Source organism: Cyprinus carpio, chromosome A8 (assembly GCF_018340385.1).
Source record: "Cyprinus carpio isolate SPL01 chromosome A8, ASM1834038v1, whole genome shotgun sequence".
NCBI lineage: Eukaryota > Metazoa > Chordata > Actinopteri > Cypriniformes > Cyprinidae > Cyprinus > Cyprinus carpio.
The window spans coordinates 6,501,619-6,529,583 of NC_056579.1; the positions used below are offsets into that span (position 1 = coordinate 6,501,619).

The 27,965-nt window shown below is 35.7% G+C and overlaps 1 protein-coding gene across 2 annotated transcripts; it reads right to left on the bottom strand.

Moving 5' to 3' along the window:
• Nucleotides 1-1,865: 1,865 nt before the first annotated feature.
• LOC109050913 (PHD finger protein 19-like) lies at nucleotides 1,866-27,928 on the bottom strand. Of its 2 annotated transcripts, none has more exons than XM_042761808.1 (15): nucleotides 27,702-27,928; nucleotides 22,352-22,557; nucleotides 20,777-20,858; nucleotides 20,462-20,557; nucleotides 18,799-18,893; nucleotides 18,547-18,695; nucleotides 17,466-17,561; nucleotides 16,145-16,213; nucleotides 15,449-15,569; nucleotides 14,724-14,791; nucleotides 14,231-14,380; nucleotides 13,762-13,831; nucleotides 11,335-11,420; nucleotides 9,563-9,658; nucleotides 1,866-2,404 (listed from the first exon to the last, which is right to left on the bottom strand). In XM_042761808.1, exons 2-15 carry the CDS (start codon nucleotides 22,529-22,531, stop codon nucleotides 2,071-2,073), a joined length of 1,692 nt encoding a protein of 563 aa, XP_042617742.1. In that variant the 5' UTR covers nucleotides 22,532-22,557; nucleotides 27,702-27,928; the 3' UTR covers nucleotides 1,866-2,070. The 2 variants fall into 2 exon arrangements, with proteins under 2 accessions (XP_042617742.1, XP_042617741.1); XM_042761807.1 differs by lacking the exon at nucleotides 27,702-27,928 and adding an exon at nucleotides 27,128-27,663.
• Between the last annotated feature and the right edge of the window lie 37 nt (nucleotides 27,929-27,965).

Consider the following 27,965-nt stretch of genomic DNA (forward strand, 5'->3'; position numbering starts at 1 on the left):
GTTATCTTAGATGAACAAACAAATGTGTACAAATCACTATATATTCCTTATGCAAAAATACTGAGAGATGAACAAAACAAAATGTGTTACTTGAAAGGAATAATTTGCAGAAAAATGAAAATTTGCTGAAAATGTACTCAAGCTCAGGCCATCAATCCAAAATGTAGATGAGTTTGTTTCTTCATCAGAACAGATTTGGAGAAATTTAGCATTACATCACTTGCTCTGTGAATGGGTGCCGCCAGAATGAGAGTCCAAACAGCAGATAAAAACATCACAATTAATACAAGCAATCCACATGACTTCAGTCAATCAGTTAATGTCTTGTGAAGTGAAAAGCTGCTTGTTTGCAAGAAACAAATCCACTATTAAGGCATTTAAAAGGGATACTCCACCCCAAAATGAAAATTTTGTCATTAATCACTTACCCCCATGTCGTTCCAAAACCGTTAAAGCTCCGTTCATCTTCGGAACACAATTTAAGATATTTTGGATGAAAACCTGGAGGCTTGTGACTGTCCCATAGACTGCCAAGTAAATAACAGTGTCAAGGTCCATAAAAGGTATGAAAGTCGTCGTCAGAATACTTCATCTGCCATCAGATGTGCAATCTGGTTTATATGAAGTGACGGGAACACTTTTTGAAAGCGAAGAAAACAAAAATAACGACTTTATTCAACAATTCCTTTGTCAACAGTCTCTTCTGTGTTTCTCCATGTCACCGTATGCTGCGTATACTCTTCTGTATCATCCGTGCCACAAGGATGCGCTGTTTCTGTGTGTATTTAGCTTTGATTTGAAATAAAACAGTGCAAAACAGCGCAACAGGAGACTGTTGACAAAGGAATTATTAAATAAAGTCATTATTTTGGTTTTCTTCGCTTACAAAGTGTTCCCGTCGCTTCATATAACCCAGATTGCACGTCTGATGGCAGATGGAGTATTCTGACGACGACTTTCATACCTTTTATGGACCTTGACACTGTTATTTACTTGGCAGTCTATGGGACAGTCTAATGCTTCCTGGTTTTCATCCAAAATATCTTAAATTGTGTTCCGAAGACAAACTGAGCTTTTTCGGGTTTGGAACGACATGGGGGTAAGTGATTAATGACAAAATTTTCATTTTGGGGTGGAGCATCCCTTTAACTTTTAAACCATCAAAAAAGTCCATTCCCTTTTGTCCTCTCGCATCAAAATCCACCAACATACTTGTTAGAACTGTTTTTGCTTGTAAATGGATTTTGATCTGTGCATATTTCTCTCCTGATTCAAAAAAGACGAGTTTGTCACTGGAGAATGTAATATTATGGATAGAGGACTTGTTTCATTTAGCCAGAAGCAAGGGTCTGAAGATAAACTCTTATTGACGATGTTTCTCACAAAGACAATTTTCGCTTCACAAGACATTCATCGATGGACTGCAATCATATGGATTACTTATGGATTATTGTGATGTTTATATCAGCTGTTTGGAGTCTCATTCTGACGGCACCCATTCACTGCAGAGGATCCACTGGTGAGCAAGTGATGTAATGCTAAATTTCTCTGATGTTGAAACAAAATCATCTACAATTTGGATGGCCTGAGAGTGAGTATGTTTTCAGCAAATGTTCATTTTTGGATGAACATTAAACTCAAAACCTGACACAGACTTTGAAGTCCTGGATAACAGGAACTGAAACTCACTGGGCAAATGAAACGGTTTGAATCCTAAACTGAACTAAACTGAAATGACTTCATGTTGTATAATACTGTCCTTTATCTGCTACCTAATAATGACGTCATACTGTGTAAAGTTAGTATATCTTACTAGACTGAATGATGTTTGTGATGTTTAAAGTGACCTAAAAGGACACTGCAAATGACTTCACAAAAAAGACTTTAATGTCCCACATGATAGAAGACCAGAGGATCAGAAAAAACACTATATGTGGTTTGTGGAGAACAAGAAAAACAAAACTAGAACTCTGAAACTATGACTTTCAGAAGAGCAAAACAGAGAGAAACTATTGGAGGGGGGCATCTTCCTTTGCAGCCCATCTGTTCCACACCTCTGTTCTGTGATATTCAGTAAGGTGTAGTTCCTTCCCACTCCACCAAATACTGCACCTTGCCTTCAGGTGTGATCCTACGAGCCAGAACCTGATACTTTTCACCGCAGGTGAGTCGACCGGCCGCCCCAAAATAGCTGGTGATGGAAGACTTGAGGTGAGACAGTGAGGAATCGTCCTCGCTGATGCTCTCAAAGGTGTGGCTGTCGATGCTGTTCTCCATCATGACGTTACTCTCCTCTCCAGGCATGCTGATGGGGCTCAGCTCACGCTCCACCATCTCTCTTTTTGTGGCCAGCGCAGTGTAATTAGAGGAGGGCAACTTCCTCTTCCGACTGCCCACATTTTTCCTGTAAAGAATATAAGAAGCAGAAGGGGGGGATTTCTTCACAATACAATCATATCCCGTAAAAACAAATCAAAATCACTAATCAAATTAAAATCAAGCCTGGCTACGTTCATAATGGAAGATATGCTTATTAATGACTGTATACAGCCTGCTATCATTTTATATTTTAAAAAGAACATATCATTATTTAAGGAAAGTGAAGAAAAGATAAATAAACACAACCTTTCACTATTTTTTTCTGACGCTGAGAAATTCAGCTTTGCCATCACAGAAATAAATTACATTAAAAAATCTATTAAAAATTTAAATTGTAATAATATTTTATAAATATTACTGTATTTTTTAATCAAATAAAGGCTGCCTTGGTGAACTTTTAAAGACATTGTAATATCTTTCTGACTCCAAACATTTGAATGGTAAGTTAAATTAATTAATTGATTAATTAATCATAGCTGTAAACACTTCTGGATCATTTATGACATTAGAAATGGCTAAAGCTAAAGATGTCCTGATATTCTAGCCATACAAACAAATTGCTCTGTATGCATTGTGTGCTGTGAATGTAAAAAATATTAATATTTTATGATAATTTATTTTATATTTCAGTTAAAAATGTGCACTACTCTGTGCTCTGTTTGAATAAAAAAAAGAAAAAAAAAACTATTATTCTTTCATATGTGAATTCTTTTTCCAGTGAATAAATATTAAAGAAATTTAACACAAAAAGGGTGCAGTTGTATAGATGCACTAATACTGTCTTCCACAAGATGTCCCTGTTTAACACTGAATTTTACTTCCTAGCCATTGGCTGTCCCATTTCAGTTGCCTCTGTGGGCATTATGGCATTTTAAAGGTCATGCAGCAGACTTTTAGGTATTTTTTTTCTCAGGCTGCAAATCTTCTGGGAGTTTCTAATATGCATAAACCACATAATCAGGGTACCTACACATTTTTACCAATACATTTTCATGACTTTGAAACAATATTCATGACCCCAAGTTACATTATTTTACAATCAGGGGCAGCTCAATGTGTGTGTGTGTGCTTGGCCCCACCTCTGGACCCCCTAAATTTTTGCTGTTTGCCATTGAAGTACGTACCCCTTTGTTGAGGAAAAAGCACACACTTTTGGGTGCATGGTAGAGGAGTAGGCAAGCTTTGGGACATACTATCATGTCAAACAACTGCGTCTTTAACGGACCACTCTGTCGTAGAGTTACACACACCCTGGCACTGTAAACTGACCTGTCAGTTAACATCCTCCACATTTCATCTAATTTAACTTCCCACCACATTAGAGAGAAAAGAAGTAGCACGTTGAACCAAGCTGTTGATCTTTATGTGGAGATCTCTGCTCATATTTTTTTGCATGAGGTATTTAAAAGTTAATAGCCAAATGGATGTTTATAAATGTTTAACATGGTTGTTGCAGATGAAATATAACACAGATAACATTGAATAAATATATATATTTTTTTTTACCTGGTTAAAATGTTGATTATTAGTTGGATTATGGGTAATAATAGCCATTAGATGTGCACGGATCCACACTTCAAAAATCGACCTGAAATAGTAGACCATCCGGGGACTTCAGGCATACACTTTTCAACATTCTATGCTCTGGGACACACTCATTCTACTCTCACAATATATTTAGGATGCATAGTATGTACATTGGGACACAGGGCTTGAATCGTATCACACATCAAATGATACATTTTTGTGATGATACAACAATGACTCGACTAGGCAAGTGACAGTTCTGTCAACGGTCTCGAAACGCGAGTGAAAGTCTTGTATTGCAGCAGCTTTGGTAGTGCAGACGAGATGTGCCAATGTGAAGCCCCTTTGAGAGAGTGAAAGAGAGAAGACGCGGTACAGCTGAATCACTCATGCGGTTTTCAAATGACTGATTTAATCTGACAGTCTGTGTGGATTTATTTGTTCATCTAACCTACATGTTATATTGAATAAATATGTGCAGGAATTTCCCTCATTTTGAATTCGAAAGCTGTGGGAATGAACAAAACTATGCGAACTATGCAATATATGCACAATCATGCACCGAAATACTGGACCTGGTTAAACGTAATTCTATTATACAGAGATAAGTCAATTTCCCTGACTTTTCCAAGTTTTTCATAACCGTACAATCCCTTCATGATGACCGCAAATTTCTGCCCATAGGGCATGTGTAACATGGGAAATCACAGCAAGATATCAAAATCCAATGCTGAGAATCACCATTTCAGAAATCATTACAGCTGCTAAAATGGAATGTAGAGCTAAACCGTATTAGTACATGAAAGCCAAGCACGGAAAGCAGATATGTGTTTGTGAAGTGTTTGATCTAGCCCACAACGAGGGTGCACAGTAGGGGACAGGGATCTGTCGACCCTCACAACTTCTCCAGTCGAGAAAATCCAAGTAGTGTTTATTTTCTTCCACCCTCTCTCCGCCTCTTTCCAAACACCCTTAGGAACACCGCAAAGAATACTAATGAGCGTTCATATCCTAAAATAAATAAGACAAACTATGGGAAAGTAATCAAATAGTGAATGGGGCCATTTGGCAGAGTCTCCAACCAGCCATTCATCCAACTGCATGTTCTGTGCACAGGCCTTGGCTTTCTTTGATTGCGGTTTCTCTAGGCCTAGCGCAGTGGGTGACAAAAAAAAAAAAAAAAAAAAAAATAGGACAAGTATAAGGGATTGCTAACTGTATGAGTATCTGACCTGCGGGACATGAGGCATGACTACCAGGAATGTGATGAGCTTCGAAGAAATGGCGACTTGCAGCAATGACTCAACAAAGAACATAAGTTCTGCTCTACAGTGTCAGTAACACTCCTCAACGAAAATAAAGCTTTGTGAGTGAGACTAAAAGGAAAGGACAAGAGGAAAAAGAAAAAAAAAAAAAGGCTAGAGGGGGAACAGAAGTTTTCAAAAGTAGTTCACACAGAAATGAAGGGTCAGAAATGATTTTAAATCTCAAGTAGATGCAAACGAGATTTCAGGGCTATGGCGATGACATGAGAGCGAGAAAATAACAATTGTAATTTTTCGGTGAACTATTTGTTTAAAGGATGCACTGTGTAAAGCAGGGGCGTTTCTAGGATTTTCATTTTAGGGGAGCTCAGCCCCCAATAAGGGTATGATTAAAAAAATATTATTTGACTATTAGGGTTGGGTTGTATACTACTAACCTTATTGTAATCCACTATTCCACTGTATTCCCTGTATTTCATATATGGGAGTAGAAGTACTGACTGAGGCCATATACAACACCGTAAAAAAAAAAAAAAAATGAAAAATTTAGATGTGACCAGTCACTAGAAAATTTTGAGTTGGGAATGTATATATATATGGAGACTTCCTGATTCATTATTAGGACATTCATGTTTATCCTTTGACGATACCACTGCTTTTTCTCATGAAATGTACGTGGAAATTGGCAGACAATTAAAACAACATAAGGGTTCAATGACTGCAGTGAATCTTGGGAACACAGTGGTATTGTGTGTGAGAGGCTGTCTACGTTCTATTCTCAACTGACTGTTGCTCATGTGCAGACCTACTCCCGCACGACAAGAAAAAAATGTTGTATATCCATCTACAATGAAATATATATATATATATATATATATATATATACACATACATATATATATTTATATTTTTTTTTTTTACCTTTTTAGCATTTATAATCAACAATACGGTTGGTTATACATCAAGTCACCCCCTGAAAATTTATTTCATTTCAAATCATTTAACTAACCAGCTAATATTCATTAAGAATATAGACAAAACATGTATTAATGTAATTGTCTATTGGCAATATGTTTAATCTGTTCTATATTTATTTCTATTTATTAAAAATAACAACATGAATTATCAATTTGCCACTTCTATAAATCTGTTACTTAAAAAAAAAAAAATCACAAATCCCTTTACTCTACTCGCCTCTTACTCTAATATATGTATCATGATACACTAATGATTCATTATTACTTAGTACAAAATTATATTTAATAATACAAAACAAAATAACTCCACATGATGTTTCTCTCTATGTGCCATTTAGTGCTTTCAGACAATGATGTGTGTCTTTAATCATTTCTGTGCATGGCTGCATAATGTAATGCCAAAATACACAATAATATGTTTTAAATTTTAAAAAAGTAAATTAAAATAAATTATGATCGTTTTCTAAAGTACGTTTTCATGGGTGTTAATCTCTTCATATTTGTTGGAAGAAAAAACAACTATCACACTGTGATGAGGGCTGAAGGTGAACGCAGCGAAGACGTATTGGTATTGGATGAGAAACCGAACTGTGTATTGGTCCAGTAACATTATGTAAACTGCAATTACAAGAACTGCACCAATGCAGATGTCATATCATAGCAATCTATCAATAAATGCACACACACACACACACACACACACACACACACACACACACACACACACACACACACACCTTGTACTCTCTGATCGGCGCCCCTGCGGATTGAAAAACGCGCTGAATCCATGCAGACTCAGATCAGGGGAGGAGCCGAAACTTGACGCAGCATGCGGCCTTTTGAAATGAGTTTTTAAAGGGGACTGAAGCGATCACAAATTAATTAATCAAATAATTTTTTAGGGGGGCTGGGCAGAAGTTTAGGGGCTGAAGCCCCCCTAAAAAGGGCCTAGTGACGCCCCTGGTGTAAAGGATGCACTGTGTTTAAAGGATGTTCTGTGTGTGTCATTCAGTCAATCAGCATATACTTACATATGCATGTACTAATTATTTATATTTAGCCATTTTGCAGATTTGCATTGTCAATTATTATACAATATATATTTATAAACGGAAACAATGTTAAACAAGAATAAAAAAGTAAAATATTTTACATCCTGTTTTAAAACTCTAGTTAAAAAAGAAAACTGAATTACTTTTTTATTAATTTAAAAGTAGTTATTCACCATAAATATAAAATACTATATATATATATATATATATATATATATATATATATATATATATATGTGTGTGTCTGTGTGTGTGTGTGTGTGTGTGTGTGTAAAATACTTTTTTGTTGAAAACAGCACAACTGTTTTCAACATTGATAAATGTTCCTTGCTCAGGAAATAAAATAGAATGATTTCTGTATACTGAAGACAGTGAAGGCTGGAGTTATGGCACATGAATCAATTACATTTTAAACTGTAATATTTCATAATTTTACTTTTTGTTGTTTTTAATTACATAAAAGCAACCTTGGTGAGCATAAGTGACTTCTGTCAAAAACAAACACAATTTTTACAGAACCCCACATTTGTTAATGGAAATCTACTTTTTTTAATTTAATTTTTTTATATATATAAAATTCCATTATTTTTTTACTTTTATAATGTCTTACTGTCCCTGTCAGGGTGTCCCTGCATGTCTATGTGAACCCTGTTTTTTTAAACCCTTCAGCTTGCTTACCTGCTAGACTTCCATTTCATGTGATATCTATAAACGTGTTTCCTGTTCACTTAATACACACTGATGGTTTGTGAAATACTGCATAACCTAAACAGACCTGTGGTAATCGATAACATGCCACAGTAGAGTTTGAAAGTACCTGGAATATTTGTTTAAGAATCTGACCTTCAGCACTAAAGCAAACCCAGATAGTTCTGGCATGGTTTCACTGCCATTTCCAGCCTCCACAGACTCCATCTTTAAAATAAACAGGAGCAAACAAGTGGCCATAACCATAAACAATCCATAATCGGACAGCATATTTCTCTGCGAGCTGTCAGAGGCGGTTTACACACAACATCAGGTGGTGATGGACGCCTATTATTCCTCTTAAACACGTGGGCAGCAAAGTGCAACCCCAGCAGGGAGGTGAGAATCTACAGTGACAGTCGCGCTGCCAAATTGTCCCACTACAGCAATATTGATTACGCTGCAGTGTAGCCGTAAAGAGGACACTTGTGAAAGAGCAAGATGAAAAGCATAGCGGATACAGGCCTGGAATTTCAGCCACAGTCATTCCAGCGACCGAGTCAAACTGACAATTGCTCGAGCTCATGTATATTAAAAAGAGAAGCGCTTTGAGGCACCCTGGTGGCCCGGTGGTTTAGTTGCAATCATTGATGTCACCACTTCAAATGTCTTGACAAATTAGCTCCTAGCATCCCTCAGGCTCACATCGAATGAAACTGCAAACCCACTTAAGTTGTAGTTCAGTGTTAGGTACCAGCGGGTCACCGGATAATCCAGGGAAAATGTTCTGACTGCAAAGATTACCTGGGTTGACCTCATATGTCACATGCATGGCTTTAACTTCACTTATTTAAACCACGCTGTTTGCAAGGATCTACAAGAGTATGAGTGATTTGCAACGGCCTGTGAAGGATTGCATCACACCAACGTTTTGTGCTGCTGCTGAATCTACAGCGCCGTGGCTAAACAAGCTCATATTTAGCTGCATTGTGAGCGAGAATTTCAATCTTTTTTTTTTTTCAATTAATTTTTTTAAACCTAAAAGTGTGCATCAAAACATTCAAGAAATGCTAACACTGAACTGTGCAGATCTGTGATAATTATAATTTCATATAATACTACCTGCATAAACATTCTGTGCAACAGTTGCCAGATGGTATTTTCATTAATGTTTTAAACACTAATATTTTATATATAAAAAGACTGCAAACAGCGCAACTTTGCAATTAGTTACCTGGCTGACATCTGGCTAAATTAATCTCACTGGCCGGGAACTGTTACTGTGTTAGATTGTTAATGTATTTTTTAAGTTTTATGAAATGTAACTGGCTGCACATACTGTAAGAATATGTATTTAAATAAACATTTTTAAAAGTGTATTTTGTTGTACTACATGCATTTAAAAAAAAAACATTCAAAATAGGGGTGGAAGTCTTTTAGCACCCAGTGATTTGAAGAAAAAAAAAAAAAAAAAAAAAAAAAAAATTTCCATCTGATTCCCAAACAATTCTCAGTGCATCTTAATTTTTCAGCAATACTGTGAGGGTGCAAATCCTTGGTGAGTTAAGTTAATTCTGTGTAAAGGTTCTTCATAAAAGCTGTACTAAAATGACTAATTGTTGTTTCCTGTTAAAGGTTTAGAAAAGCCTGCAGAACTGAAGAAAATGAAGTGTACCTGAAGTCATAGGAGACGCTGGTGGTGGCAGAACCAGAAGTACTGGCTGCATCGGTGGAGTCCTGGTCCATACTGAATGTTTGTCCTGAACTGGTGCTAAGAATGAATAGAAATTAATCAAGAGAGACAGAGATGAAGAAAGAAACACATACAAATGAATTCCATGACTTGAACCATCTAACACTTACAGTACAGTCAACATGAAACACAGCTAGCAACCCGTTTTACTTCCATATTGTGACATATTTTAGAGCAAACAGAATATTAAATGAGAAAAAGAGGTGGAGCTTGATTTTATCTTTGAAACCACTGTTATTGTTATTGTTCACTAAAACTATTCAAAATAGTTTTTATTAATTGAAAAAAAAAAAAAACATGATGAAGCTAATAAAATGAAATAGAAATTAGATAAACATTCAATAAAAACGTAAATGAGATAAAAGTTAAATTACAAGAAATTTAAAAATGTTGCCTTGGCACATAACTGAAAAATAATAAGTTTAAGATGAAGTATTAAAATAACTAAAAATAAAGTTGAAATTAAAATAGTTAAAGCTAAATAGAAATATATATATATATAAAAAAAATCTAGTAATAATGACAAACACAAAAAATACTAAAACTGAAATATAAAAATAAAGGCTATATAAATATATATATATATAATAGTATATAAATAAATAACACTGATTGATTTTTTTTTTTTTAAATCAACTCAACTGACAATTTTCAAATATTACAATAACTGAAGAAAAAGAAATTTGTTTCAATTTGACTTTATGTTACTAATCTTATCTTTCTTAATAAGTTTTATCTCAGCCATACTCAGGAGGCCAAAACAAAGAATACAAAAGAATACAGTTGATCCGACCTGCTGCTTGCTATTCAACACAATATAAAGCGCTTCGATTTTGACTATAACAGAGTTTATCACGACTCGCATTCAAAGGATGGCACTCATTAACTACAGTTCACGGCTTTGTGATGAAACCCAGCGTGCCCTTTTTATTATTGGCCGAAACCAACTCCAGCTTTTTCTTTTATACTCTTCAACAATCCCTCTCAGACAGCTGCTTTCGCCTCTGAAAGCTTTGTCTGCCCCAACAGTGTTTCCAATTGTCTCATTATTCAGGTCTGTCTGAGAGATGATAACCTTTGCAGAAAAGTATAATTAAATCGCTTCACCCACCGTGTTGATAAAAAAATATATATTTTTTTCTGTGGGGTGGAGTTGTGATTAGGAAAACAGCGAGAGACCTTTCCGATATTTCAAAGGGAAATGAATGCAAATAAGCATGATTGTTCGAAAGCCAATAAATAGATGCTTAAGCATTCAAATCAAAGGTAATGAGAAAAGGTTATGCGTGCAGGTCTGCTGCCGTGAGAGACTGATGTAGGCAGACTGAATTTGATTGAGACCTCATTATGTACATTGATGGAATGGCGACAATTAATTCCTGGCAGTTATAGCACAGGTGAGGGGACTTTATCAAAAAATGAAAAGGCAGACGTATCAAATGAGCCATCAAACGTGAAGAATGCGGATATCTGTATTATGCGCTTAATTGTTACGATGTGCCTTGGGGTCACTAAGAGGACAAGGGTGAATAATGAGCTAGTACCACAACATGCATTGTTTATGCAATACTAATAAATAAATAAAAAAATTCAAAAATAAAATTAAATTAAATAGTTAAAATTAGTCTTTGGACTTGTATGATTTTTCGCAAAAAAAAACACCTTTTGTGTCGAGTCAATAAAGTTCAATTCACCTCTTCAAACTCTGCAGCTCGTCCAGTGTGAAGTCGAATATGTTGGCCATGTGATGATTGGTGCTCCAGGTAGAGGTGAGGTCATTCTGTGATGACGGCACAAACAAAGCATGAAATACAATGTTAAATTCATTATACTGCATGGTCTGATTGTCACTGGGATGATGACGATAATCACAGAGCCATCATGGTTGTTACAGTCACTCTAATGCTGCCTTTGAAGTTGCTCATGGCATTATTAGCCGTGCTGCCCAGAGTGTCAAGGATGTGTAGTTCAAGTAAAGCATGTCTGGGGACTGGAGACCTCTCAGAAGGATTTGTCAGTTAAATGCTTCAGAGGATGAATGTAATCCATTTTAGAAAATGTAGAAAGACAGAATGAGAGTGTAAGAGAGAGTTGGGGAGTAACAAACTAAAAGTAGAGACGTAACCCAACTAGATTTTGTCAGAAGCGTGACTACTTTTTGTTAGTAGCTTGTAGTGCAGCTGACTTCTTGCGCTAAAGGCTAGCTTGACTGAAGTTCAGCTGCTTGAAATCATGAGCAGCTTGTAGCTTGGCTTTCAAAGTAGCTTCACCAACAGTGCGAGAAAAAAGGTGAGGGAGAGAGAGAGCAAAGGCGAGAAAGAGACAAAACAACACACGAGAAGCGAGGGAGAAATGCAAGGTCTGCATGGCAGCAGGCGGCAAGAAATAAAAAGAAGATCACCACGGGGTGCAAAGAGATGCTAGAGAGAGATGAAGAGAGGCAGGAGAAGATATCGAAGAGTAAACTTCACACGGGTCTTATTTAAATCGGCCGAACATAAGAAACCGTGTGGAATAACAGTTGAAATAAACCACGAAAGAAACAAATAGTAATTCACTCTGCTGCATGAAAGCAAACCATTGAGGGATTCAAGAAACTTCAAGAAGTGCTACAACACAAAATCTCAGTAAGGACATCTCAGATTTGCACTGACAGGTTAAACATAGTTTCAGTAGTACAACACTTCACCACTTCATGATTCAGAGGACTGAATAAACTGAATTATTTAGTTTGTGTATGTGTGTGTGTGTGTGTGTGTGTGTGTGTGTGGTTTAGTGATAGATCAATAAATATATATCAGGTTTCCCAACCTGGGGTTCGTGAGTGAACTGCAGGGGGTTTGTGAGTTGATAAAACTGTAACAATCCATGTAAAATTACAATAAATAATTGAAAATAAAAACAAAAATAAAAAACTTACTATAAAGGTTATTTTATTAGTTTATCCGCATGTCAAGTGACCGTTAATCAACATCAGAGAACCGTGAAAATCTAAGGAGGTGCTTCAAGTAAATATTTTAGGTCAAATGGGTTCGGCTGACAAAAAGTGTGGGAACCACCCTGAACTAGGCCGAGATGTAACCATGTTAAAAGTACTAAGATTCTCTGGTAACTGTAGCCAACTGGCCAATTAACCAAAGTGTCTGGAAGCCTTGTGAAAGGATAGCAAATACTTCCTGTTTATAAATATTTTTAAGCAAAATTAGGTTTCATTAAATAAAGAATCTTTGAGCATGTCTTATTTGCTGTTATTAAATTATATATCATATACCATTTAAATCTTTGGGGTCTGTAAGATCTTTTTTTTCAGAAAGAAGTCTCGAGTGCTCACCAAGTCTGCACTTATTTGATCAAAATACAGAAAAACTGTAATATTGGGAATTTATTTGTGAAAAATGTAATTTATTCCTGTGATGGCAAAGCTGCATTTTTTTAGTAGCCATTACTTCAGTGTCACATGATCATTCAGAAATTCTGATTTCAAGTTCTTATTATTATCAATGTTGAAAACAGTATATATAATATACTTCATAATTTTTTGTGAAAACTGTGATACATATTTCAGGATTCTTTGATGAAGATGAACATTTATTTGAAATATAAACTATAATATTATAACATCTTTACTGTCACTTTTAATAAATTTACATACATCTTTTCTTTTAAGGAAAAATAAATAAATAATAATAATTAATATTGAATGCGGTTGTATGTGCATATGAAATCCATCTAATTTGCATTCTATTGGTCATCTCTAAATATCAATATTTGCCAATGAACAACTCAGTCAAATGACCACTGATGAATACACTCATACAGCATTTAAAAATAGTGTTGAGTATTTTGATAATTCTATAGATCAGTGCAGCTGGTTGCATCTCTTTTTTTCTTTGAAACTTAATGTAACCTGGCCTAATTTGAATCTGAAATATAAGACTGATTACCCCTTAGCTAACTGCTAGATGGCTAGTTCTGAAAACACAGTTTTTGTGTTTTTGCATCTGGCATAGAACCCTTTTTTTATTATACAGTATTAGCAACTGTAATAACAGAACAGTTTTCAACCAGACAAGAAAAGTCATGTTATCCAACTTTAGTCGCAGTGAAGTGACAAAGCTTACATTAGGAATAGCATCCTCCAGCAGCCACTTGGACCTCTTCTTCCTCCGCTTTTCTGTAGGAACAGAGTTACTGCAACAGAGGGAAACGAGAACCATTCAAACAACATAATCAAGCATAATAACAACTGAACTAATTAAACTTTCAATAATCACATCATCTCCACCCACTAAACATGTCAATACATATCTGAGAGCTGAAATTACTGAATCCTAAAAAGGATTGTGGCTGTCAAATGTCCAATGATAGGGGAGAAGCCATGTGTTTTTCAGACCATTCACTACACTAAAGCACTGCGAAAGTCTAAATTCTCGAAAGTCTCAAAATTCCCTTTGAAGCATCAAGTAAAAATGAAGATCTCATTAATTATAACTGTTAATCAGTTTTAATGTTTCCATGTGACATCATCAAAAGATATTGTTCATAAAATTGGGAGGCACTAATGATGCATTCAGAAACGCTCAAACTAACCTGCTTCTGCTGACCCCTTTTTTGCGGCCCCTGTGCCCCTCACTGTTCTGGGCCTTCTCTGGAAACAACTTAGATGGGGGGTTAGGAGGGACCCTTGTCCTTAGTCGGAAAATGCATTTCCTCTTCTTGATCTCCTTGCCACAAAGAAACCTAAAATAACAGGAATTAGTAAATGAATAAATTAATGAATGAATATTCAAATTAATAAAAATAAAAAAACATACATTTTTTAAATGATTTATTTAAAAATTGCATGATCTTTTTATAATATATTTTGAATATATATAATATAAATCTATAATTTTTAATAATTCTAATTTTAAATTATGAAGAAAAAATTGAATATATATATATATATATATATATATATATATATATATATATATATATATATATATGTAATAATTATGTTTATTTAAATAAATAAAAAATATCAAAGTCCATGCATTACTTGTGCAATGAGAGAAAACAAACGGAAAGCGATTTTTCTTACTTGCTTTTATAGTTGTTGAGGGCATCAAGAATATACTGGCCCCGTTCAGACAGAGGAGTATTGGAGAGCTTGAAGGGGAAGAAATAGATATGAAAGTCTTTGAGAGAAACTGATTGTGTGATATGGTCTTTTATTATGAGACATTTCCTTCGCTCTTGCCTTGAGCTGGCATGTTTCAATGAAGACAAATGAAACCCACAGGCTTTGCTGAAAAAACTGGCTAATTTTCACTACCCATTTCTCTCAAAGAAACTGCTTTTCAGTACCTAGCAATTACAAGTCATCGTCTACAGACAAATCTCTAGCACTGTTTTCATTTGGTTTTAAATGTCTTTGAAGGTGAAGTGTGTCATTTTTGCACAACAGGGAATAGTATGTTTATAGTTGCTAGAATGTTCTGGGTGTTGCTCTGTGGATGCTAAGGTTTTTGAGGTTACTAGGGCATTAGGTAGTTGTCATGCGGTTGGTAGGGTGTTCTGGGTGTTGTTAGTTAGGGTGTTGTTAGGGTGTGTTATGAAGTTACTAGTGTGTTTTGGGTATTGCTATGTTGTTGCTAGGATATTTTTCTAGGGGTAGTTGCTTATTGACTAAAATTCCACCCAAAGCCCACCCAAAAATTACACTTTACACTTTTTTTTAAATTACATACATTTTTTTTATCCTTTAAAGTTTTTTCCGAAAAGGATCTCAAATAGTAAGCAATAAGAAATGCTTGAATATATCACCTTGCCCATCTGGAAATGGTCCCAGTTGTTGCTGATGAAGGTCAGGATCTCTTCCAATTCAAAGTATTTCTTCTTACTTTGGACTCCAAGGTTGTAAAGGGCGAGATGGACAACATCCACCCTGCAAGTAAAAAATAAGTTGATTAAAACAAGAAAATCTCACGCAAAATGCCACACAGCTCTAAAGTGTAGAGACCGAGCTGAAGATGTTTTGGACCTAAAGCATAAATTCTTTGAGAACAAATGACACCACCAAAAATCATTCACATGATGAACCTTAAATAGAGCTCCATTCCGTTCACAAGGCAAGGTCCGTTTTAACACACCAGACTTTTTAAGAAGGATAAAGCTTAAATCTGAACCGAGACAGGCTCCATACCTAAATATCCAACACATCCAGCTCACTGTATTTGAAGAGTAATCCCCTGCTATCATAAGAAATCCTCTCAGCACCAAATCTTCCTTTCAAATGGCTATTTCTCATTTGGGACAAAAATCAAGAATCAATGTCCAGACAAACTCTAAAAAAGCAATGTACCCTCTTTACTTTCAGAAATAGCTGGGCACTTGAGAGAAAAAGCTCTGTGTGAAGAGTTCCGGCCCGCATCAATCATATCCGACACTTTAACTACATAATTCTGACATGGATCTGGGTGCAATCACTTGCGAGGTTGGAAAAGAAGAGCTGCCATTTACCATCGGAGCGCCAGCTGCTTGATGTATTCCACTCCTTTATTGCACACCGCACAAATGAACACGTAAAACCTATGACAGAAAAGACAGAAAATTGAGTCATTTTAATGACAGACCTTGGAGAGGTACAAATGGCGATGCGGCCACAAAAAAATAGTGCTTGACTCATTATGATCTTTTAAAAATGCATGTAATCTTGCCTGTGTGCGACGCTGCATTAAGTTTGTCGCAATATTCGCTAATCATTAACTTTGAGATGCTGCAAGTAGAATTTCACTTTGGTTATTGCATTCATTGATCTTTCCGAAAAGCAATGGCTCATATTTCATCATAAAACAGATAACGCCGTCCCTAAAATCTTATTGGACTGGTTCAGTGTTTGAAGGCACCGAAGAGCCATTTTCATAAACGAGCAATTTGTCTGTACACACTGAATGTGAAACGGCTGGACGACACAATCACATCCAAACAGAGGATATCTGGTTTTTACAGTTATGCTCAATTGGATTTTAGACCAATGAGATTTAATTATTTTATAAAATTAAACCACGTGATCAGAAAAATGTATTGCTTGCCATGAGTGTACCTGGTTCGACAAAAAGTATATTTACATGTGAGATCTTTGCTTTAAGAACTTTTATTTAAATAATAATTCAAATATTGAACATATTTTAAATATACATTATGTTCTAAATATTTAATATATTTTAAATATGTATTCATTGTTTATTTTGATTTAAATAATAATTTAAGTATGTAATATAATTTAACTCTTTAACTACACTTTGATTATTTTTTACATGAGCGATTTTTGCTTTAAGAATGGCTCATTTGTATTATTTAAATAATAATTTAAATTTTCAATATATTTTAAATATATAATACACTTCAAATATTCAATCATTGTTTATTTTGATTATTTAAATAATCATTTAAATATTTAATACATCCTGAATATTCAATATAATTTAACTTTTTAACAATACACTGATTATTGTTTTGCTTCATCATATTACTGTTCTTGCCATTTTATAAAACCAATATGCTACTTGAGATTACAGTGCATTGCAGTGATTTGAGCCAGGTTTTAGGTGGTCTAGTTTCAAGCTGTGCCTAAAAATACCCCTCAGCCATGACAAAATCACTGAAACATCACTTTAATTATATATAATGATATAAAGCCAATTGCTTTTCAGGGAAGTTCATCGATTTGAGGGGAAAGATGAGAAATCCATACTAAAGGATGGCGGAATATTGATGCAAAGATGCTAGTTCTTTTGTTGTGGTACATTCTGTGAGAAATGTAGCTCTGTACAGTACATACCTATCTCCAAACATCATGGACTCCTGTAGGCACTGCGTACACGCCTCATGAAACCACTGCTCACAGCGAAAGCACTGCAGCATTTTCAGATACCACCTGATGGGAAAATCAGAGAATAAGAAATGAACTGTCAAATGTTTCTTGTCAGACACAAAACACAAAGACCTAAACAGACCAATTACATTTCAGTATAAACAAAAATAAAAGCAAGCAAAACTGGTGCAGTGATGGAGTTATGCTTTCCATTTAGAACAGCGGCAATAGCAAAACCATTAGCACAGCATTACCGAGATGTTTCTAGAAGCTTTATATCTAGCAGGAGTAATAAAAATAGCACCAATACCATTTTTTAGAAACTAAGCACAGTACTAATATTTTGTTTTTGATACTCACTAAAACAACACTTGGATTTTTAGTAATGCTGTAATTGGATGGAATACATGAGGGTAGCATCTTTAATATTTTTATTTATATTTGATTTTTTTCACTTTAATTTTAATCATTAATAATTTTTTTTTTTTTTTTTTTTAGTTAATAAAAAAACACTGCTCTGGTTATTGTCATTGCAAGCAAAACATCAAATGTATCACTTATGTTTAACTTTCTGAACTCTACTGAGTGTCACAGTGCACATATAAAGCCAGCTGCATTATTAATAATCCGATGACTACTGTTATGAAGCAATGTAGGGACTGTTTATTTTTCAACAATCTCGTGACAGTCCCTGTTCTGTTGTTGGTTGCATAACACATACAATTTTGTTTTGATCAAAATGATTGCGCTGAGCGAGCAGACAGCAACCGAGCACAGGAGGCAGAGATGTGTGAGTGCATTTGTCATGCTCTCCTCACTGCATTTACTTCACTGAAACACACAAACAAACCACTTTACAGCAATTAATCAAATGTCCCAATGCTTTCAAACAATGTGACAGATGTTATGCCCAGTACATTACAGTTTTGCTTTCCTGTGCGTACACTACACTGACTCCGTTTTTAATGCCTGGACCTCTAGCAGGAAAAGAAACAAAGCAAGGAAGAGAACAAAATGAAAGGAAATAGAAGAAACAAGGCAGACTCACTCTCCAGGTCCTCCGCAGTAGCAGTAGCACTGCTGATGGTTCGTACGATGCAAAGAGTCCCACTCCAGCTCCTCTGGATTATAGGGCAGCACCTGCTTCATGGCCTGCAGTGCTTTAGAAATCGGCCCTTTTTTCAGAGCTCCCCCTTTCTGCCACATAAAGAAACACACGTCAGCAACACGGCCTCCCTGATCCCCATTCATTTACATGGAAAGAGAAAGTAGTGTATATGGACGGATATGAAAGACTTACTCTCACAGCTAAAGCAAAAATGCACTTTCTGCAGAACCATGGAGAAAGGTCAGCTGAGCTCTCCACTGGGGGCAAGTGGCAGAGCTGGTGATAGCCTGAAGATGCAAGGCAAGCATGTAGAAATACGGAGGACAAATATTACCAAAAAAAAAAAAAAAAAAAATCAGATGTGTAAATATGAACAGCAGAGCTGACGTCGACTCTAATCCTTGAGACTTCAGAGAGCCACTTCTGCATCTCCAGCGAGTCATTACTGTAGTGCGGTCTTACCAAACCCCCCTAAATTCATCAAAGACACCCAGAATAGTTCTCTATTTGCTTTTGTAGACGCTATGGCATTAATAATGCAAATTGTACCACATTTTCCACTCCAGTTTTTTAAAATACATTATCACAAGTACATTTTAATCAGTTCTATCCACAGGCAGAAGAGTTCCCCAGCCGTTGCATCATGCAAGAAGTCAAAGCAACATTTATATTACTAGATTTCGACATTTTCTGAAGAAACTGTGAGTGCTGCAGAGCCGTAACCACCACAGACATTGAATAATCAGATATAGCTAAATCTGTTTCTTGTTAGCATGACAATAACAGCACTCATCATTGTCAAAATGACTGAAATTGAGCTGATCAAATCAAAGAAAGCGGGCATTACGGTTCAAAAAAGCTGAGGGCAGGTTCTAACAATCAGTTGACAGAGTGCAAGATAAGAAGCAATTAGCCGGACATTAAATATTTTAATTTTGTAAACCATTTTAAGATAGAAATGTGAAACGACCGACAGCAATACTGTCAAATTTTGCCTTTGTGAATCATGAATGTGATGAAACAAGAAACATTCACAGATTTCAGCATATTAGGAATAAGATTAAATGAGCAATTCACTGCTGACAAGAAGGGATTTCAATAAATGTTTGCTGTCTATGCAGTAGAAATGCATTACTTTACAACAAAAAAAAAAATAATAATAATTTGTTTAGTAACCCCCCAAGACATGCATATGGGTTTGGTCATTACTACAATTTTAGGTTGCCAGGGTGTGGCTACGTAGTTGATAGGACATATTGGGTGTATGCTAGGTGGTTGACACTAACAGAATAACCATCAGCCATACCACCCAAACCCACATAAAATAATTACAATTATTATTATTTTAAATGTTCTGTAATATATTCATTTATCAAAATAAATTACTATTATTTAACTTTGTCAAATAAATGATTTGCCCCTAAATTAATAATAATAATAATAATAATTATTATTATCAATTAGGAGGAGGGACATTATAGAAAGCATTCACTTTACAAAGTGATTTTATTTTTATTATTATTATTATTACCATCAATTATTAATAATAATAATTGGACAATTTAGTGGACACATTTGTATCTACCTGTGCAAGAGGAGTCATTAATATTTTGTTTTCCTGGAGGAAATCTAAATTTGGGTTCGGTGTACATTAGCATACAAATGATCTCAAATCTAATAGTCAGAGTGATGCTATACAAGCATCACTAATCGAGTTTCTGAGTCAATAGCTCTTTAAAATGAATCACTACTTTCTCCAAGCAAAAACAAGCTGTTTTACTGCGATATCTCAAGGTTTTGTGTGTTACGTAATGAACTAGAATACAGGCAGTGCCCATGTCTGTCTCAGACTCACCTATTCCACACTTCCCACAGATAAGAATTTCATTACCAGGAACCGAAGACATGTCAGAACACACTGAGCATTTGGGTTCTTCCCCAGGGACACCAGCTGTGCGAGAGAACGAGAGAATAAAGCTACAGTTACCTCATCACAAAGCAGTAATACCATACTGTCACACACACACACACACACACACACACACCTCATAGGACACACTGACACATCAAACAAAATATCTGCTTTCTAGCTTGCTGATGAATTTTTGCTGCTTCTTCTGAAGTTAAAAATCCCGGGTTTGTAAAAAGCATTTTCCATTCAACCGCTTACCATGCTGTATGTCTTTCCAAAGTACCCAAAACTTGGAGTTGTCTTCAAACGTCACAAAGCAATTCTGTTTTGAGGTGCTCACCTATAGGGGAAATGGAATAAGGAACGTATGTACTGTGAAATGCAAATATAAAACTATAATAAACATGAATATATATTTGCCAAAATGTTATTCATGAGTATAGAACATTCTATCAGGTCAGGTATGTTTCCTCATGGGACCCAGCAATTCATTTTTGTCCTCTGCAGGGGACATTGATTTTTGGCGATTTCAAATGGCACAGTTTTATATATCTGGTGTATATCTTAAAGTGGACATCCTTGGCTTTCAAAGCACAGTATGATTTTCTTTTTAAGAAAGACATGTCCCTTTTCTTAATAATATTCTTTGTAAGGTACATCATGTTTTTTCACCTTGAACAGGGTAAAAATGAACAATATTCCAATTAAATATGACATTTAGCAATTTGACACAAATTTTCTTATTATACAGTTTTTTCCATTGTAAGTTGTTAATATAAAAAAAGTGCATCAAAACCGTAATTTGTTTCTTCATCAGAACATATTTGGAGAAATTTAGCATTATACCACTTGCTCACCAATGGATCCTCTACAGTGAATGGGTGCCGTCAGAATAAGAGTCTAAACAGCTGATAAAAACAATAATCCATACCACTCCAGCGGATCAATTAATGTCTTGTGAAAAGCTGTGTGTTTATAGCAACCAAATCCATCAATGAGGCGTTTTAACTTTAAACCATCGCTTCTGGACAAAATACAAGTCCATAAACCATGCTAATGCTTACTTCAGTGAAAAAGTCCATCAAATCCACCAACATGTTTTGGACAGTATTTGCTTGTAAATGGTGCTTGATCTGTGCATATTTCTTCCCTGACTCAGATGAGACGAGTTTTTCTTTGGAGAAAGCAATATTATGGATAGAGGACTTCAGAGTTATTTTAGCCATGGTTTGAAGTTAAAAACATCTTAATGATGGATTTGTTTATTACACGCGTGCAGCTTTCCACTTAAGTCAGGGGTCACCAAACTCGGTCCTAGAGGGCCGGTGTCCTGCAGTTTAGCTCCAACTTGCCTCAACACACCTGCCTGGAAGTTTCAAGTATACCTAGTAAGGCCTTGATTAGCTTGTTCAGGTGTGTTTGAGTAGAGTTGGAGCTAAACTCTGCAGTTCACATTTGGCATTAACTGATTGACTGAAGGATTACGGTGATGTTTTTATCAGATGTTTAGACTCTCATTCTGATGGTACCCATTCACTGCAGAGGATCCATTGGTGTGCAAGCGATGTAATGCTTCTCTAAATCTGTTCTGATGAAGAAACAAACTCATCTATATCTTGGATGGCCTGAGGGTGAGTACATTTTCAGCAATTTTTCTTTTTTGGGTGAAGTATTCCTTTAATGGTGCAAGCACTATAACAACTTAATTCCAACACTTCATGTTGCCATGTTCCAGGAGGATATACAGTGTTGTGTGGCAATAAAAATAAAAAAAGAGCTGTTCGGTTCATTCAGTTCAGGTGTATATAAACTTCTACAGTATCATTAACTCACTCTCTGGATCTTTCCCAGGTAGTAAAGGCCGTCAGACCAGCGACACAACACGTATTGGCCCACGGTCAAGTTGGTCTCCTGGTCGCTGCAGGTTTTCTCTCTCTTGGGAAGCAGGTGCTTGGGTTCTAGAGGTTCCGACCTGACTGTCAGATATCCGTCCCGACAGGCCGATTCCAACATGCTGACAGTAGACACACCTACACTTCCTGTTAGTAAGAACACACAAATCATGAATAATATGTAGATTACACAAAGTTTATCACATGTAATGTTTCCCGGTGGAATTATTTGCATAATATTTCATACAAACACACTCTTTTGGAATTTTTAGGTGTTTTTCAATGTAAAAATGTGACCACATATCTCTATATAAAAACTCCCACAGAAACCAAGGTAAAGATTGACATAATAAAGGGTTTTGCCCACTGATCAGTTCACTTGCATATAGGAATAAACACTCAGGAAAGGCAGCAAAAAGAATAAGTCTGTCTATTTCTCTTTCAGTTGCTTTTAAATCTAAATTAGCCCAAAAGATATTTATAGATGGAAAAAGGTTTTATATGTGCAATTAATCGAAAAGCATAAATGCAGAGCACCATTAATCTAAAGGCATGGCTCATTTAGCATAATTAAGGCTTTAAAAACATGACAGTCATTAAGGTCTCAGGGAAAATCATTGGAATCAAAACAGGGGATAGTTGCAGTTTTGTCCACTTTTTAATTTGATGGTAAAATTAGGAACATGAACTAGATAAGTGTTTCCCAAACCTTTTTTTCTTATACAGCCCCTTCAATAATGATCTAGTACCCTCCAGTTATGTGTCTTTTTTAACTCTCATTACAATTATACACTTTAGCAAAATAATTAATATTTTTATATTATTACTTATAATTAGTTTTTACTAGGGGTGTGACGAGACACTTATCCCACGAGATGAGACGAGATGAGGCACAAGACTGGGTTCACTAGAATGAGACGAGATTTTTAGACTTTTTTAAAGAAATCCTCAATGATTTATGAAATATATTGGGAAAAATAGTATTTAAAAAAAAAGTATTTTATTCAATTAAAAAAAAAAAAAAAAAACGCAAAAAAATGTAGGTGCTTTTTTGAAATCAACTTGTGCTTTATGAAATTAAACTTCTATTTTAATGAATTATATCAAGCAATAAACAACATGTAAACTAGAGCTGCACGATTCTGGATAAACTGAGAATCATGTTTTTATTTATATAAATTGGAGATCACAATTCTCTCACGATTCTGAAGAAAAAAGATTAGAAAACTAAACAAAATAATTAACTAGTGGTTCTAACAAACTGTTCATTGCTTAAGTCTTTAAAAAATATATTAATTTTAACAAAATAAAAAAAAAGTGTCAGTGTCTCAATTCCTAAAGATCTCCTAAATGAATTCAATGACAAATACTTTTTTTTAAGGCAGTTGTGTTGTCGCCTCCTTGCTGGCGGAAGAGAAAGTTGTTATAATTAATAGTGTTGTTTATTATGATTTTTTTTTTTTGATTACTGTTGTGGATGTTTTTTTTATAAAAATATTATCTTTTATCCCAGTACTTGTGTTATTTAAATGTCTGTAACACAGAAATAATGATGTGTGATTGAAAAGGCTGTTTGTGTTGCTCTTTCTGAATCAGCAGCAGCATGAATTATTTATTAACATGGGTAGCGAAACGTGCTTCACACGCTCCACTGACACTCGCGATGTGTCGTAATAGACATACCTGAATCGTTGTCATTCAGGAATAAGAACGCGTGGGTGTCTGAATCGAGATCACGATCTTTAAATGATTAATTGTGCAGCTCTAATGTAAACTGCAAATTGTTTTGCAAGGATATCGGCACGTTCTCGCGAGACCAGTTGGATCTCATCACATCCCTAGTTTTTACATTTATTTTACTCATTTACTGGAGTCGTGTGACTTTCAAGGACTGATTACAGCATGAGCAAATAGCACTCGATTAATGGCTGTGAAGACGCAATATGATTGGCTGGACCTCCTGTAAGAACACGCCCACTTTAAAGATCGATCGATTCAGTATTTCGAGTCTGCATGAGATTCAAAACAGTATAGAATGAGACGTCTCAAAATAAGGAGGAAATTTCTAAAATATAACTTGATCATTTACAGACTACGACAAAATTAAGTTTGATTTATTTGTTTTTGAAAAAAACTTCAGGTTTTCAAAGCTTTATAAAAGATGGATGAATCGATGTATAACTTGTTTTGCTGTCATATTACACCATGTCTACACCGGACTTGAGCGACAAAATGCGATAGATCTCATTATAATCAGTGATGCTCTCTACACTGGATGCGACGCGGCGCAACACAACAAATCCCGACAGAAAACAGCTGCTGCGTTCTATTTATGACATATTGACACAAATTTCAAATGATTTTCGACTGTCGCTTTGTCGCGAGACTTTAGCTGTTGTTGCGGTGCAGCGTTAGGTGTAGACACGGTGTTTAGGCGAAAACACTTATGATGTTTAAACGCTCATTCTGGAAACTCGTAATAGATTTTGTAGATGATTCAGTGTTCGGTTGAGACCTGAGTGATTCAATGACTCGCTTAGAATATTAAAACACTTGTCTCCACCTAATGGCGGTACGAGTAATCTCAGTGAGTCAAGTCAGTGAACAAATCATTTAAGTGAACGGATTCAAATATCACTGCTTGTTGATTTAATATACAAACAATTTTGAAAAATGTAGGTGCTTTTTTGAAATTAAACTTCTATTTTAATGAATTATATACAGCAATAAACAACATGTAAACTAGAGCTGCACGATTCTGGATAAATTGAGAATCATGTTTTTATATATATATATATATATAAATTGGAGATCACAATTCTCTCACGATTCTGAAGAAAAAAGTTTAGAAAACTAAAAATAATTTACTAGTGGTTCTGACAAAATGTTCATTGCTTAAGTCTTTAAAAATATATTAATTTTAACAAAATAATAAAAAAAAGTGTCAGTGTCTCTATTCATTAAAGACCTGTGTCACAATTCACAATCTCCTAAATTTATTCAATGACAAATACTTTTTTTAAACGGGCAGTTGTCGCCTCCTTGCTGGAGGGAGAGAGAGTTGTTATAATTAATAGTGTTGTTTATTATGATTTTTTTTTGATCACTACTGTAGAGAATGTGTTTATACCCAAACTATAACCTTTTATCCCAGTACTTGTGTTATTTAAATGTCTGTAACACAGAAATAATGATGTGTGATTGAAAAGCATGTTTGTGTTGCTCTTTCTGGTTCAGCAGCAGCATGAATTATTCATTAACATGGGCAGCGAAACGTGCTTCTCACGCTCCACTGACACTCGCGATGTGTCGTAATAGACATACCTGAATCGTTGTCATTCAGGAATAAGATCGCGTGGGTGTCTGAATCGAGATCACAATCTTTAAATGATTAATTGTGCAGCTCTAATGTAAACTGCAAATTGTTTTGCAAGGATATCGGCACGTTCTCGCGAGACCAGTTGGTTCTCGTCACATCCCTAGTTTTTACATTTATTTTACTCATTTACTGGAGTCGTGTGACTTTCAAGGACTGATTACAGCATGAGCAAATAGCATTCGATTAACGGCTGTGAAGACGCAATATGATTGGCTGGACCTCCTGTAAGAACACGCCCACTTTAAAGATCGATCGATTCAGTATTTCGAGTCTGCATGAGATTCAAAACAGTATAGAATGAGACGTCTCAAAGTAAGGAGGAAATTTCTAAAATATAACTTGATCATTTACATACTACAACAAAATTAAGTTTGATTTATTTGTTTTTGAAAAAAACTTCAGGTTTTCAAAGCTTTATAAAATATGGATGAATCGATGTATAACTTGTTTTGCTGTCATATTACACCATGTCTACACCGGACGTGAGCGGCACGGGGCGACAAAACATGATAGATCTCATTATAATCAGCGATGCTGTCTACACTGGATGCGACGCGGCGCAACACAACAAATCCCGACAGAAAACAGCTGCTGCGTTCTATTTATGACATATTGACACAAATTTCAAATGATTTTCGACTGTCGCTTTGTCGCGAGACTTTAGCTGTTGTTGCGGTGCAGCGTTAGGTGTAGACACGGTGTTAGGCGAAACACTTATGATGTTTAAACGCTCATTCTGGAAACTCGTAATAGATTTTGTAGATGATTCAGTGTTCGGTTGAGATGAGTGATTCAATGACTCGCTTAGAATATTAAACACTTGTCGCCACCTAATGGCGTGACGAGTAATCTCAGTGAGTCAAGTCAGTGAACAAATCATTTAAGTGAACGGATTCAAATCACTGAGTTGATTTAATATACAAACAATCCATACTGTGCGTGAAAAAATTAACTCGGTAGTATCGAATATATTTTATATATTACTGTATATATAGTTTTCTGCAAAAACGAAAAATTGTTAATTATGTAAAAATGTATTACTTTGTTATTTTATTTATCCATTAATTTAAAGAAGTTTATAGCTTTAACATTACATGTTTTGTAGTTTTAACAACGTTGATCTTATCCATAAAGCACTTGGTGGTTGGGAATCACTTAGAGTGATCCAGGTAAGCAAGTATGTACTGAATGTGCGTAGAACTGCAAATATATTCGTCCAACCACAACAGTGCACATGGGGAATATTGTCTGACTCAATCTAAACCCTGATGAGGTTAAAAAAAAAAGGGAGCAGAGAAACAGAGCTGGTTGACTCATCGTCCTGTGAAGTGAACTTACTGATCTCGGGCAGTTTTCTTCTGCAACCATGCACCAGACCCCATATACAAATCTTCATATGAATCGAAACCAGGCGGCCGAGAATCACACACGATTTTCAACCGTACTCTAACTATAAGAATCAAACATGCGTGCTTCTTCTCTGCGTGACAGAAAATAAAACAGAAAGCTACTGTATTGCATCGACTGTAAAAAGCATGCACTCCTGCATGAAAAGTCACTTTACAGCCAAACCGGCTTCTATCAATTCAAACTTCTATCAAGAGTCTATTAAGATACTTAAATCATAGCCACTGCGAATCTTAGAACGGACTCCCTCCCATTTGAAAACATACAACATCATCAGGGCATGCTGGAAAACTTGCGGACTGCCAAAACTTCTCTCAGGGAGTCAGACAAGTTTTCACGCTAGCTGTAATCAACACAAAACATGCACAAAACACACTATTACTCTGTTTCTCTTTCGTATGCATGATTAAGTTCATCAGATCAGTGCAGCTGTGAGCTGTTACGCACTACAATGCAGCCGATTTTGAATCTGGTCACATTCAAACACATCTCGCGCTGAGATTACCGCTTTGATTTCTCTCCAATCCCGCGGGTAAAACGCGCCAAAAGTGCAGCTATTCCTCCTCTGGCAGCCCGAAATCCCATTCGCGATGCGTACGAGAGTTTCTGGTGTTTTTACAGCTCAAGCGACGCAGAAATGCAGTCAGTGAACGTCGCCATTTTTTCACCTTTTCCCGCGAATCATTTACGTTTTGCTTATGTAATTAACATAACCCGATCATCATCATCATCATCATCCGCGTACAGGAAGTACAGCAGCAGCAGCGCT